Source organism: Equus caballus, chromosome 17, assembly GCF_041296265.1.
Source record: "Equus caballus isolate H_3958 breed thoroughbred chromosome 17, TB-T2T, whole genome shotgun sequence".
Classification (NCBI taxonomy): domain Eukaryota; kingdom Metazoa; phylum Chordata; class Mammalia; order Perissodactyla; family Equidae; genus Equus; species Equus caballus.
Window position 1 is genome coordinate 25405617 of NC_091700.1, and position 15665 is coordinate 25421281.

The 15665-nt window shown below is 44.6% G+C and overlaps 1 protein-coding gene across 1 annotated transcript in view; it reads right to left on the bottom strand.

The window, feature by feature from the left end:
• The window catches only part of FLT1 (fms related receptor tyrosine kinase 1), a 171896-nt gene that overhangs the window by 16539 nt on the left and 139692 nt on the right, over positions 1–15665 (bottom strand). The window contains 7 exon segments of the mRNA NM_001309471.1: positions 1615–1726; positions 3336–3458; positions 4189–4286; positions 4717–4873; positions 8415–8503; positions 11124–11237; positions 14571–14675. Of these exon segments, the coding sequence (NP_001296400.1) occupies positions 1615–1726; positions 3336–3458; positions 4189–4286; positions 4717–4873; positions 8415–8503; positions 11124–11237; positions 14571–14675 (798 nt within the window).

Sequence of the window (15665 nt, forward strand, 5' to 3'; positions counted from 1 at the left end):
CGTGAGAAAACAAAGGGCACATTATAGCTTCGGGGTACAACAGACCATGATGGGGCAATTCAGTGTTTGTTTCCTCCTGTTAAACTGACATTTTTGTAATAAATTTCCACTGATTGGAATCAATCTCACTGTACAGCACAACCCACAGAGAAGCTCAGCAAATCTTGCTAGTGACACATGCTTGGTCCCCTGATGCTGGGTGGCTGAGCCCACAGGTCATCCCTAGGGCTAGTCTGTTTGGTCAGGAGAAAGAGTGCCATCTGAAGAGTCTCTTCCCTCTCCCCACAAGGAACTCTAAAGAAATCCCATCATTTAGAGACTCATTCCTTGGGTTAATGAACTTCTTTTTAAAAAGCTGGTAGACTTGGAATAGTTTACTTGTGGATCTTCACATCTCAGCAAGGATGATTTTAATTCACTACTTTCTTGCAAACTTCTCATGGCACTGAGGACCAGTTGCTATGATGGGCCTGAGGGAAAAGGGGGACCTTGAGCTCCAGAACTAGGCTGAATGGTGTCGGTGGGGTTGCCCGTAGGTAGAAGTCTGTGGACTAGAGGGTGCCAGAGGGGCCTAGACTTTGCCTTTTGCCAGTTTTACTGTCCAGGATATCAACGTAACCTTTCATTTTAGGAGGATTCTTGGCTGGGGGGTAGGGGTAAGCAAGGTCTCCAAATCTGCTCTTTTCCAGACCTCAAACCTAGTCTATCTTAGTATTTGTTTGTCTGAACTTTCTAGTGATTACTGCTGGTAGGAAGCAGCTGGGAGGCGTGCAGTGCTGGCAGTGTGTCACTGTGAGGCCACTGTGGCCGCCAAGCTGCTTTCAAAGACTGGAAGCAACAGGTGCCTGTCATCGAAAGCAGGGGAATGATTTTCACACATTACAGGAAACCAGGGATGTTACTGGGTGACTTTTATTTGCTCTGAAAGTCAAATTTTTGGCAAAGTTCAAAAGACTCTTGGCTAGACCCCACATTTGGGAGGCCTCAGAGCATCAATATGCGTCTGCAAGCAGATGTGGGCTCTGTGCACATCTGTGTGCTTGGGGCATTGAACAAGGTTTCTAGCCACCCACAGTGGATGTTATTGGAAGCAGAATAAATATAACCAGTGTTCCTATTGTTCATCTGGCTTAAACTAGTGTCCATGACGAGCTGTGCTCAGATCAGAGGCAACAGAAAGGCTTCCTATTTCTAACACTGGTTGAGCTGTGCTGGTTGGGGCCTTTCCTAAGAAATTCCAAGGGGGTGGGCTGATGCAGGGAGGGAAGAGGGATGAACATTAAGAATTGGGGTGTGTGAGGAATTAGATGAAGGGAGCAAAGGACAGAGAAAGGAGCAGCCAGATTGGCTGAAGATAAGCCTGACTTCTGATTTTATACTAGTCTGACCTTGTTCATGTTCATATAAACCGTCTGTAAGAATGTACTGTAAAGGTCAGGGCACACATACACGCCCTATTTCTCATCTGAGATTCTTCATGGACCCATGCCTCTTTAAGGATTTTTAATTCTTTCAGGTGCTGATTTAAAGGTTGTATCTATCTAAAGGACACTCAGCGGAGGATGCAGACATTTGGTTCTGGGCTATTTGATGTCTTCCTTCCCCCAAATTTACCTAAGGAGAAGATTTCCCATAGCAGAACTCCATAAGACCACACATCACTCTTGGTGCTGTAGATTTTGTCAAAGATAGATTCAGGAGCCATCCATTTCAGAGGAAGTCGAGTCTAGAAAAGGGCAAGGGGGCCTTGAGCAGAAGGACATGAAAACAAAGCACATTCAACCCAAGTGTCCATGGGGTCACCTCCCAGATACCACTTGGCCCATAAATCAGTTCCTAGAGCAGCCACAGTTTTGTAACATGGAGAAAACTCTCATGGCATGCAGTGTTACACTAAAAGAGAGCTGTGTGCTATACCAATTCCTATGAAGGCAATAAATGTTTAGTAAGCCCCTCATATGTGTCCAGCAAGTCCTAACTCTATGACCCTGTAAGAAATCCTCCCCAAAAAAGCTTGCACTCCACAGGGACCTGGAAGAGTGATCTGAATTAGAAGGCATCCTGAAAATCGATGATTTCCAGGAATTTTTCTTAAGAAGGAGGATTTTGAAAGTTATCCTTATATAAAAAGACAGGATTTTAAAAGTCATTGAATTATGGGGAGTGGGCAAAAGCATTGAAAAGAAGGAAAGCGATAAGACAGTATTTAGGAAACCAAATGGCTGGCTTTCAAGCATGCAGACAAAATGTCCTTTTCTTCTAGATAGCAGGAGTCCCAGTGAGTTAGGCCTTGCCACTTTAGATGGACGGGAATTGACAGGAAGTATGGGATAACAGAGAGACAAAGAGAAAAATAGGAGTGGGAGGGGCAGGGAGAGGCTGAAAGAGAGACATAGATGGACAGAAAAGGACAGACTGACATAGGTAGATGCCATCTTTACAAATCAGGGCTCCTGAGGAAAGTTTGTTGGTTTTTTTTTTTTTCCTGTTAAAAAAAGGGACTATGGAACAGTAGTTCTCATAGTACAGTGCTGGGACCAGCTATGTCAGCAGCACCTAGAAACTTGTTAGAAAGGCAAATGCCCAGGCCCCACCCACCAGTTGCTGAATCAAAATCTCTGGGGGTGGGGCCCAGCAACCTGTAGTTTAATAAACCCTCCAGGTGATCCGTACGCTCACTAAAGTTTGAGAACCACTACTGCAGAGTATTGGTCAGGGCTCAAACAGAGGCTTAAGCCCTCAGGGTATGGGCCGGAAAAGAGAGGACATGGGAGGTCACCCACAAAAATGAAAACACCATGTCCAAAAACAAGCAGAGAAGAGAAGCCAGTGTGAGCCAGCAGGGAGACGCTAGGCATGGAAGGCAGACATGGGAGGTAAACAATTTTCTCTCTAGTGAGATAATACTAATACCCTCCCCCACCCTTTCCTGAGATACATACACCTGCTGAATCAATTATTTGAGGGAAAGAGTCCAGGCTGTTCTTTCCAGTGGTACAGGGAACTCCCACAGGAGTCAAAGGGAGGTGATGATTTGGTTTCACCAGGGCTCCACTAAACAATTCTCAGGTTAACAATCTCAGGCAGCACTGCCCAAATGACAAGTACCAAGCCAGGAACTAGGGAAGAACAGAATCAGGAGACAGTGGCTTTTCTGAGCCTCACGCAAGGGCTCTCTGGAACACAGCCCATCTAGACTGCTTGTCTTCACAGAAAGCACATAATGGTTTTCAGGGACCACTGCTGAAAAAGTGTAAATATTTAGCAAGGGCTTCGGTCTGTGATTTAAAAATGATAGGGTATAAACAAGTCAAATAAACATCAGACTGACTTACATCTCCTTTTCTCACATAATCGGGGTTCTTATAAATATCCCGGGCAAGGCCAAAATCGCAAATCTTCACCACATTGTTCTCAGATAAAAGAATATTTCGTGCTGCCAGGTCCCGATGAATGCACTATAATAAAACAGTTGCATAATCAATGTGTTTCCTTAATGTAACCAACTAACTTCCTGTGCCTTCTCAGTGTCATTATTCTTCTTAATTCGAGGATCCACTTCACATGCTTCCTTTACATGAAGGAAGCGACTCCCAGTGCACATGGAGTCATCATGGACATGAAGCACTTCTTTACAAATATAGGCCCCGTGAGGCCCAAAAGGCAAGAAATGCCCTGAACCTACTTTGCTACTCTTTTGCAGGACAGCATTCTGGTAAGTGAAACTGGCAATTGAGTTCCACCAGGGAGCAAAACTTCCCACAACCTTTTATCCTAAGCTGCTGAGATCAGATCATGGGCAAGCTGCAGTTTTGTGGGAGGGCTCCACATGTGCGTGTTAACAGAAGACCTCCTGTGAAGTCGTGTCTTCTGAGCTTCTGACCAGTTCTGAAGATGTGCCAGAGGGCAGTATGGAGAATGGTTGTCAGATTTCTCTGTTGGAAACCTGGTGAGGTTCCCCCTAGAATTAAGTTCTACCCACTGGTATCCAGGACTCATTCTTCTCAAAACTCCTCACTCATATGAGGACAAATTAAGGCATTTGTTGTGATGTTTACTCTACATTTAAGGACAGAAGTACAAATAAATACTAGAAAAAGTGGATTTACAGCAAAGGTGTGTGTTTGTTCATGTGAATGCCCACATGTCCAGGCTTGGCAAAGAGGAGCAGTCGAGAGCAAGGCTGACCTTTCTGGAAGACAGAAACTCCATGCCTCTGGCCACTTGAAAACTGTAAGAAATCAGGTCCTCCATAGTGATGGGCTGCTTGCAGAAATCGTCAGAGTCTGGAAAGCATTAAAACCCTAACTGTTTGTAACGGTTCTTGCTATTCCACCAAATCCCAGTTTATTGGAACAATGTTAGCAAAACATAAAACAAACCAACAAGTAGATCAGAGTTCATTTTCAAGAGCATTTGAGATTCAACATGAATAGCAGAGATTTTTCCAGGCCTCCAGCCCATTTCACCCAAGCACGGAGGGAGGCGGACGATCCGTTAAGACAAAAAGGCCTGAAGGGAGACAACTGTACGGTTCCCTGTCAAAATTAGTAACTCTGTAAATAATCTTAATTCAAATCTTATCTCCTCAGGACATTACCCTTCGAGTCTCCCACGGATGTTTATTAGGGTGATAAATAAGAAAAAAATTTCAGAGATGCACAGTATGTTGTAAAAATATCTCAGACTGTAGGACAGGAAGGAATTAATACCTACCCTCCTCTTCCTCAACATCACTCAGACTTTTATCTTCCTGAAACCCGGAGCTTGCAAAGCTCTCACTGCTGGTGACACTATCTAGTCTTTGTTTCTTGCCTTGTTCCAGGTCTGGCTCCATGTTTTCTTTCTTCAGCTCCATGTGTAATGCTGCATCCTTTGAACAAACCAAGAAGAACACAGATGAAAGGGAGCTCCACAACAGCAAGGGGGAAACTAGTCTTTCAGGCGTCAATTGCCTGAGCTGGGAGAATGTCATTCCATAAAATGCACAGTAAGTTTAGTAGCAAGGGCCCTATGGCAGCTAGGCGCCTGGCTACTCCTGGGGTTAAGTCTATTCTGCTCTTGACTGGGCTTCTAGACAGCATCTTAGGTAGGATAAAGGAACATTAATAGCAGCTGGTATTTACTGAGAGCATACTCTATACGAGCCAGTATATTAAGAATCTTAGGTACATTTTCTCAATTAATCTTTCCAACAGTTTTATGAAGTAGTTGTTGCCTATACATGAAGAAATAGGTTTGGAGAAGTGAAGAAATCAGTCACATGCAGCTGGTAAATGGCAAAGCTTGAACCCAGGTTTGGCCAACTTCAGTCTGTGCCCTTAACCACTTTTCCATGCTACACGCCATCTTGTGAAAGAGGATATGAATGATAGAACTGGAGCCCCAGTGACCTTGAGGCTTCACTTGTAATCCCTATGAGGAATAATAAGAGAAGGCTGTAGTTATCAATTTCTCTGGTTTCCTTGGGGAAAGAGGGAACATGAACATTTCTTTTTCTCCCCTCCAAAACAAAGATACAGTTTGATCCTAAGAAGGGTAGAAAAGGCCTTTCATCCTGGATTGGACATCCAAGCCTGGATTTGTAATATGGCTCTTCCATTGACCATTGATCTTGGACAAATCGCCTTACTTTTCTGGGTTTCATTTTCCTCATCTAAAAAGCTTTATCATCCTACTATGCTTTGACTCATAGGTAAGGAGTTGTTGGTTCTGGCCGTTTGTGTGGAACCAGAAAAGATTTTTATCGCCTTTAGTAATTCATCTAATAACTGTGACAGTAGAAACTTAGTACTGCCAGTGGCTTCATGACTGGACTGTGTACCGAGGGTTGACTCTGCTAGATGGCAATACTGAAACAGGGGCTGAAAGGGACTGGTGTTCACTGGTGTCCTTTGATCCACCTGCGTAGTATGGCAGTGCTAGGATTCACCAGGCTCCCCATCCTTTCTTGGCTTTTCGTAGAAATGTCACAAAGTAGGAGTGATCCCTCCACTAGGGGGCACAGTGGGAGCAAGCAGAGGGCAGAGGAGGGAGTTTCAGGAGGGTCAACGCAGCAAACTCTGAAAGTGTGGAGGGTACCAGGGTCCTGCCCCCTGAAAAGAGACCTTCCTGTGCTGCAGGAGGGGAGGCAGGCCTCAGAGTGAACACCCACTGCCACCCCAGGTGAGCTACCTGAGAGCAGGTAAAGAACATAACTGTTTGTTATCGTGTCTCCCTGCAGCAGTTGGATTGGATTCTGCTCATTTGGGAACTGGCATTTTATTTTTCACGAGACCCTTCTCAGGACAGAAGGCAGCAGGGAGAGAATGCTGGCAAGGGGGTGGGGGAGAAAAGTGCTCGACAGGCCCACTCATGGCTCAGCTGGGTGAAAATGCTCCCTGGGCAGCTTTCTTCCTGACCCTCCCAGAAGTCACAGCCTGGGGCACATCTCCAAGGACCATAACTTGAGCTCCCTCACCCTTCCTGACTCCCAATCAATGGTATATTTAGCTTTGCTTATTGGTAATTACCTCTGTTAAATAAAGGTTCATTTACTGAACTTTTGGGACTCTGGCAGAATCCAGTGAATTTATTACAAGTAATATTTAAAGATCCTGGTGAATTTATTTGGAAAATGAAATATCCCATTTCTATTTAGCCTTTTGGTTCTTCCTTCATCTTCTCTTTATATTCCTTTAGGTTCCAAATACGAAATACAGCCATGTGTTTTCCACGAAAACACTAAGCTCCACCAACAGGGAGGCAAATCATTAAATATAGCCAGAGAAGGAAGCAAACTCTTCAAAACAAAGGACGCACAAACCCAAACGTTCCATCCTGCCCAGATCCCTGGGGTATTCTGCTGGCTTACTTCTTCCTGAAGCCAGTCCAGGATTTCAGGACTGAAGGGAATTTGCACTGCTCTCAGCCCAAGGCACCACTTTCCACTTTTTCTTATGTTTCCCCCGCTCCTTATCCAGTGTGGTGCATGTAAAAAGCACTGGAAAGGGAGTCAAGAGAGCTGGGTTCTTTCTCCCCCTAACATCACCTCTTGGTAGGTGTGTATCCTCAAGCCAATCACTTGACTTTTCTGGGCACATCTATAATGTGAGAGTATAAACTAGCTGATCACAAAGATCCCTTTCAGCTTCAAGATTCTAATTATTAGAGGACATGGTTTAAAACTGGGGGAAATATGTTCCTGCATGTATGTTGGCAGTCTGGAAGAAGACATGTCTCTGGTTGGATCAAAGTTTGAGAGATGAGAGAATGGGCCAGCTGTCCAGTGGTTCTTAATTGTGTGCCACACAAAGAAGCTTGCCCACATGACAGAGATGGGCATCATTCTTGGATGTCAGACACTTTGCCACCACATAGATCATACAGATTAGTGTCACTAGGTTAGACTCAACTGATTTTTCTATCTCGATGGGTCAATAATGATGATGATGATAGTTAACATTTATTGAGAGCTTAACTGCATTTCATTCTCTCAACAATCCCATGAGTTGAGTTCTATTATTACTGCCATTTAATAAATGAGGGAACTGAAACTTAGAGAGACTGAGTAACTTGCCCAAGGTCCCAAATTCCATGAGTGGTAGAAAGAGAATTTAAACCCAGAAGTCTGACTCTGGAGTCTGAGTGCTTAACCACCACACTATGTGGATGTACCAACACTGCAGATTATTGGTTAATAATGTTGAATCATTGTCCCCTAAGCTCCTCTAGCCCAGTAAAGGACACAACCTTGGTGGGATAGGTCACATTGGCAAAGTTTTACTAAACTCTTTCTCCGCTACTCAATAATCTCTTTTAAGCTTCGTTTGCTTTCAGGTCTTGGAGCCCCATGTTCCTTTTATTACACAGCTTTATTTTAGTGGGTAAGGCTGGTTCAGTGTGTGTAGGGTTGACGTGGATCGTGAGGGTGTGATGAAGTGGGTGAAAGAGCAGGAGGAAGGGAAGAAAATTATTCCTCTGGCCCCATCACTGGTTTATTGTTGACTGTAAAGTCACTCAGTTGGTTGAGTCCTTAACTTCTGTAATCTAATAAATGGAGACAATTATACTTACTATCATTTTCTTTTAAGAAATGAGTACATGACCTGTGCATGTCTGTGTATATATGGAAAGAGAGAGAGAAATAAAATTATCAAAATTATTTGACAGGTATTTAGGCTAGTAAATTTTAACCCCTAATTATCACTGTATACACTGGAACCAAATGTTCTCTGTGCTATCTCCCCAAACAATGTGATATATCAGCATGGATGGAAAAAATTAAAAAGGAGGAAAAAGCAGCTGAGATTGAGTTTTAAGCTTATTCATTAATGGAAAAATCTAGGTTTCTCTTGCTTTATGCTGCTATAGCCTAAATGGAAACTCTTTGCTGTCTTTAAAAACCTCCAAACCCCAAACCTTAAGTTCCTTACCTTGTTGAGAAAGAATGAGTCTCGTTTACTCTTGAGGTAGTTGGATAGATTTCCATATTTGCAATATTCAACAATCACCATCAGAGGCCCTGCAGCCAAAACAGCATATGCTCAGCCACACCAAGCCAGTCAACCATTAGCCAGCCTTCAGTCTGCCTGAGAAACCTCCAGCCAGCCTGTCTTTATATTAGCAGTGCCTAGGGATGCAACTTAGGGATGACAGATTTCTTTTTCAAGTTAAGGCAAGAAGGGGTTTAAAAAATAGAAAAAGAATAGGAGACAATTAGGGGTGGGTAATTGGGGGAGAAGCAGAAGGAAGAAAAAGAGCAGAAGTTGAAAGAGAAAAAGAACCTCCAGAAGTGGGGTGGGCAAAAGCCAGCCAAAAGCCTGTCACTGCCAGCCACCCTCTCCACCTGTTAGCCAGACCTAGGCTAGCAGAGGGGCCTCGGGACACTGTCACACCAATCCCAGGATTGTTTGTGGGTTTTTTTGAAGATTGGCCCTGCGCTAACATCTGTTGCCAATCTTCCTCTATTTTTTTCTCCCCAAAGCCCCAGTACATAGTTGTATATCCTAGTTGCAAGCCCTGGTTCTCCATGCAGGACACCGCCACAGCATGGCTTGCTGGGCAGTGTGTAGGTTGGTGCCCAGGATCTGAAGCAGGGAAACCTGGCCACTGAAGTGGAGCGGGTGAACTTAACCGCTACACTACCAGGCAGGCCTGAGCCCCAGGACTAATAAGCAGCTCCTCCCTCCCCGTGCAAAGAACAGGCTGGTTTGGTCTGGGCTGTCTCTCCCCAGCAGCAGGCTGCCTGCGAGCGTCTGAACAGCTTGCCTTGGGGCTTGTAAGAAGGTCTAAGGCAGGGGTCAGCAAAGTTTTTTGTAAAGGACCAGACAGTAAATATTTCAGGCTTTGGAGGCCATACAACTACTCAATTGTGCATTTGTAGCATGAAAGGAGGCACAGACAACACCACAACCAAATGAGTGGCTACGCACCAATAAAACTATGAACACAGAAATTTGAATTTCATGTAATTTTCACATGCCATGAAATATTCTACTTCTTTTGATTTTTTCCCCCCAACTATTTAAAACGTCAAACCATTTTAAGTTCACAGGCTGGCTGGCGGGGGGTTGCCGACGCCTGGTCAACAAGAAGCATGAAGGCTGGGAAGGAAGGAAAACCAAGCTGCACTGTGGGTCCCATGGGGTGCTCTAAAGGCCTCTTCTGCTGCACTGAGTCCCCTCAGCTGCCACATCGCCTGCCCAGCACTCCCACCACACGCCGGGGCGAGGCCAAGACATGCAGCGGAAGGACAACTTCCAGTTCCGGGTCAAAGTGGGCGCGAGCCCAGAGCCGCTTCCGCGGACTGCTGCACCAGGGCATCCTGGGAACGAGCGTGCTGGGGCTGCGCGGATTTGTAGTGCGGGGGACCCTAGTGCCCTGGTTCCGCTACGAGGCGTGCAGAGGCCAAGCTCTTCTCGGTAGAATGGTTTTGCTCTGTCTAACAGGGCTTTCCTGGGTTTAAAAATGTGTATTGGACACCCTGACAGCACGTGCTCTTCCCTCAGGGTTACAGAACGGGAAGTTGCTTCCAGCCGTTGTCGGTCTCCCCACCAGCGCGGAGGACTGGGAGGATCTCGGGCGCCTGCCTGGGGTACACCAGGCCTCGCCCTCGGGATGGGCTTCCAGCCTGAAGCCACGGACGGGCAGCTCGGAGGCGCGGACGGAGGTGGGGTTTGCGATTAGCCCTGGCCAGTTTTACGGGGCAAAGTTGAGGCAAACAGAATAAGGTTGCTGAGGCAGAGAATTTGGGAAAGAGCTTATCACTTGTCAATACTCGGGGGTAATGGAGAAGCAGGCAGGCTGCGTCTGGATCCCCAGGCCCCCCCAGCCGGTAGCTTCTTTCTCCTCCCGCTGCCGCTCCCAACAGGAAGGTCTTCTGCGACCACCCTTCAGCTCTACTACCTTTGCTGAACTCAGAAAACATTTATATGCACAGGCCCTTTGAACCTTTCTTTCTGGCTCAAGCAGTGGTCAGACATCTACACCCAAGCACTAACCTTGCCATAGGGGAGGCTAGAAAAGTCTTCGAGAACATGTCAGAGCCCTAATCCATAGCATAGCCCTGTCCCTGACGTTTGCCCCAGTGGGTGAGGCTTGTATGAAGGGAAAGGGCCTGTGCATATAAATGTTTTCTGAGCTCACTAAAGGTCGTAGAGCTGAAGGGTGGTCGGGGAAGACCTACCTGCTGGGAGTGGCAGTGGGTGGAGAAAGAAACTCCGGGCTGGGGAGGCCTGGGGACCTTGGTTGTTCCCCATATCTCCTCCTCCTGGCATCCCACCAGCAGTGATTCATTCCTTTAGGTGAATCTTCAAATAAGACTCAAGCTTCTATGCTTTTACCTTAGCTCTGTCACACTCCTTCTAAGTCATCCTGAGACAAAAACACCCTTCACTTGACCTCATTCTGTGCAAGGAGATCTAAAAGGGAGCCCTTTTCAGAACCTTTAAGTTAACTGTCCAGGGAAGGTATTTCTAGAATGGAAGCACCCTTCCGTAAATGGACAAACTGTTTCGTCTGAGTCTATTGAGAGGGCATTTTCCAGGAGGTGAGGAGAAACGGGGGTGGGAGAAAGCTGTCTGTCACAGAGCTGCGCTCTTAGCATGTGAACTGGGAGATAGAGTGGCCCCATTTCCAATTACCTCCTTGCTTGGTGCAGGCTCCCAGCAGGTTGACTACGTTCAGGTGATGGCCAATGTGAGTCAAGATCTTGAGCTCAGTCATCAGAGCTTTGTATTCACTGGCCGTAGCCCCCTCTGTGTGAGAAGCAAGGAAGAGTCAGGGTGACAGGACAATGGCTCTCTTTCTGCTGGTGGCAGCATTCCTGCCCTCCATGTTTGTCAATGCTCAGCCAGTTGCTTCATTAACTTCCCAACGTTCTTCAGAAAGGGTGAGTCTTCACACTTTTTTATTACTCCCACCCTCCTGAGCCAACATCCTTTTGACTACAGTAAGCCCCAGAGCAGTGATGGGGTTAGTCACTGGACATTTCCTCTTGGCGGACCTAGTCCTGTTCAACAATGCGCTGACTCAGAGCTGGGCACCTTGTGAAAGCATCTTCCAAAGGCTTCCTTTCTTTCAGAACAAGGAGCAACAAGAACTTTTCATCCAGGGGATGCACCCACACCTCACCTCTTTTTCTCACTTTCCTCTCTTTGAGGAGTTACAAAGAAGGAGCCCCAAGGGGCCTGTAAGAGCAGAGTGGCCTCTTCTGTAAACATCTTTGCAATGTGTTATTTTCTCCCTATAACCTTTTCCTCCCTGGAGTCCTCAGGGTTATCTCAAGTTGTGAGGATCCATAAGCATCTCACTTCAACTTCATTCTCAGAGATAAACAAAATCAGTCTAAGAATTAGCAGAGTCTAAAGCCTGAATTAAACTTGTCCTGTTTGTTTGTCCTTACTGGTCAATTTCTAAGCATTTACAAATTTTAAATTATTTTTCGAAATAAAAAAAGTCATAGAATCTTGCTGTAAAATATTCCAACAATATAATATATAGAGAGTAAAAAGTGAAAGCCCCTCCCACCCACTTACCTTCCTAGAAGTAACCACTGTTGATCGTTTGGCGTTTCAGACCTTTTTCTTTGCATTTATGAATATATATACCCAATCAAAAGCCTTTTTTTGGTTTATATAAAGGGGCACGTGTATATGTACTTTTTAAAATGTGCTTCCCCTCCCTTTTTAATATGTCAGAGACTTTTTCCATCCTTTTTAATTGATTAATGGCATTCCTGACATTGACTGTCTACAGTTTTTTTGCCATTACAAATAATGCTGTAATAGACAGCCCGTGTGTAATCTTTGTACATATGTGCAAGTATTTCTGTAGGACAGTCCTGGAAGTGGGTTAAAGATGTACATTTAACATTGTGGTAGTTACTGACATGGTATTTCATAAGCACAAATTATTTTTTAATAACAACCAGATAAACTCTAGAAGCCTCCCAGTGGGGTTGGGATTGGCTCACAGTAGATGCTCAACAAATATCTGTTAGATAAATAAACAACATGATTACTCTTCTCATCTCAGACATGGGCATAAGGCCCAAAAAGGTTAAAGGATTTGCTCAAGGGCACTTTGAAAGAGCTTCTGAGTCATGACCTTTGTTTGACATTCTGCCTTTTCAATTTCTCCTAGAAACAGATGGCCAACCAATTTAAACAAGAAAGCTGAATGAAAATGGTTTTTTAGTGGATGATTTGGCAGTCTTTTTCAATCAAGGCTGATGGCTTAAAAAAAAAGATAACTCTTATTAAGATATCACACACACTATTTCTCTATTACACAGAATAGATTCTCTGGGCCTTAAAAAAATCTCAAATCAGAATTTCCCCACTGAAGCTCATCAGTCCCTCCAGGTGTTTATGCCTCTTTAGCACAGAGGAAAAACCAGGCTCTTTCGCTTAGATTGTCCATTTGTTTGCAGGGCCACAGGTGTTATCTGGGACCCAAAATGATGGACAGCAGACTTGCCTATCCTAGAGGCAGTGTGTGGTAGTAAGGAGGGAAGTGGGACAAGCTGAGGAAGCAGTGCTTTCAGATTTAGTTTTGATTTATCTCAAGGTTGGATACTAGATTGCCTCCAGAACACAGGCCGGGATCATTTGGAGGCTTTTGGAGCAACTGGCCACTTCCAGAAGGCTGGGTCTTTTCAGCCTGTCTTCTGTGGCACTGGGGTGTGGGAGAAAGTACTGCACTCAGAGCTGGAAGACTTGCACTCAGACCTGTGCTTTTGCACAGGTGAGCTGTGTGGCCTTGCAGAGGCTGTTTAACCTTTTTGGGCCATGTTTCTTCATCTGCAAACTGGGATAGTAATATCTACCTCACAAGGCTGTAGAGAGAAAAATAACAAAAATGGCAATTTCGTGTGGTTCAACCTAATATCCTAAAGTACCTAGTCTGGTGCTTTCTTACATAGATGACATGTTGATGCCTCTTCTCTTCACAGTCTGGGGTGAGGGGTGTGGGGTGGGGTGCTGGAATGCAGGTATTCTCACAAAATTGCCTGCCATCATCTGTTGAGTCCACCTCGAACAAAAGTCCTGACTTGTAGATGCAAAACTCCTTTTCTGGCTACTTTCAGAGTAGAACTGTCAGGTTCTTTGTATTTTGAGGTGGAAAATATCATTACATCAACTGTTGCAATGATGGTGTCAATACTAGAAGAAAATGAAGAGCTATAAAGCCTCTCTAAGCAAATGGCCCTTTCTCTTGGAGCCTTTGCTAGGTACCTGCTTAGTTGGGGGCATAGCTTCCTATGCCTTAAAATCCCCTGGCAGTATCTTGGAGACTTTGGAAAACTGAAAATTGCCCTTTGGGTTTTCAATCCTGTTTCTTTTTGGTTTTGGAATCTTAAAACACATTGAAGTAACATGAGAATTACATCACAAATGAGGACAAGAAGTACTTTCGTCACTTTAAAGGACCTATGAGTCTTTGAGATGTTTGGTTTACGCAGTTTTCACTTTCAGTCTGTCTTGCGGTGGTGGTCATAAACCACTGCGTGATTTGGCTCTACCTCCCACTGCTTCACAGAGTGGTGGTATCTTTCGACACTAGAAAGATAATTTGATTTTTTTTTTAATTTATAAAGAGGAAATGTTTTATGGTTTGGATTTGCCAGTATAAAATAGGTTAGAGTTCTGATTAACTCAATCGTTCTAGCTTCATAGTTTCACTGTATAGTTAGATAAAGCCCCTGCTAAGCCTTTGGGATTTATAATGTACAGCTAAGTTTCCATTGTAATGTCATAGTGGATGGTTCCAAAATTTTGTACCCATGGATACAGTGGGCTTAAGTCCCTGGTAGTCTAGAGTCTGAGATGTGATAGGAGAAAGATCTCTGAGGTGATAGAAATTGTTTTCCTGTGGACAATGCTGGATTATTTCATTTACAAGGTTTATTCTGAGCTCTTGCCAGCCTTATCTATAAAACTCCTCAAGTAAAGGGGCTTCCAGCAGTAGAAGAAACTTACGTGGCTAGAGCAGAAATAGCTTGTATGTGTTCCTAGGTCATATCCAACGTGTATCAATATTTAGGGAATGTGATGGGTCAGTTGAAAGCCAAACTACAGCATCCATACCTTTCAGCATTTTTACAGCCACGGTCCGGCATGTGGGTGATTTCTTAATGCCAAATGCAGATGCTTGAACCACTTTTCCAAAGGCCCCTCTTCCAAGTGATTTGCCTAAAATGAAAAGAACACATTGGTTTGTTTGCCAAGCCAACAGGGTGAGTTTGTCTTTTTCAGGAAGGAAGGGCCTTTTTTCCTATGTGTGTGTGTGAGGCATGTAGCTTTTAACGGAATCTCCAAAGAACTGACCCCTAAAGAGTCAAAGTAAGGGACACATTTCTGGAGTATCTTCCTTCCAACTCTTTACTGTGCTTCTGAGGTGCCCTCATCCTTTACAGCTAGGCTAAGTGCAGGTAGGTGGCCAGTTTCCTCTTCACGAAGTCCGCCTGCGGGGAGAGGCTACTAAATCCTCAGGGGTCTCTTCAACTGTTTATTGACATTAATACCAAGAAGATTTCCCTGTGTTTAACCTAAGCCCCTTTTCTTGCCACTTAAGTTCATTTCTTCTGATCTGTTTTCAGCAGAAAGGGAGAGAGAGAGAATGGTGGTTACTGCTATTAGTTATGATAGTGCTTCATAGCTAAAAAATAATCACTAAATCATTTCTCAGACTTCCTTGCCAAAGAAAATATTCCTAGTATTTCTAGTATGTCTTTACATGGTGATTACAAATCTTCATGGTTCAGCACATGAGCCTGTCAGCCACTGGTCTAATTTGTTTAGACCACAGAGAGGTGGTTGCCAGATGCAATAACAAAACGTGGTTTCTTTCATGGTACCCATTATGTTATGCTATAATGATTGTTAACATGCTTCTTTCCTCAGCCTCTGTGATATTGTGATTTAAAATAAGAAATACATATTTAGTCTTCATGCTGTTTCTGGCAGTAGAGCTCCTAAAACCTTTGGAAGTTCCTAAGTGATGAGAGCCATAAAGGTGTTTCTGTTGTTTTAATAAGGTGACTTTTAGACCCCCACCTAAGGATGGGGGCTGGTTGCCAGGAGAACCAACCACGTGATTAGAGGGTTGGGACTTTTAGTTCCACTCCTGACTTCTAAGGATGGGAGAGGGGTTAGAGGTTGAATCGGTTGCCAATGGCTAAT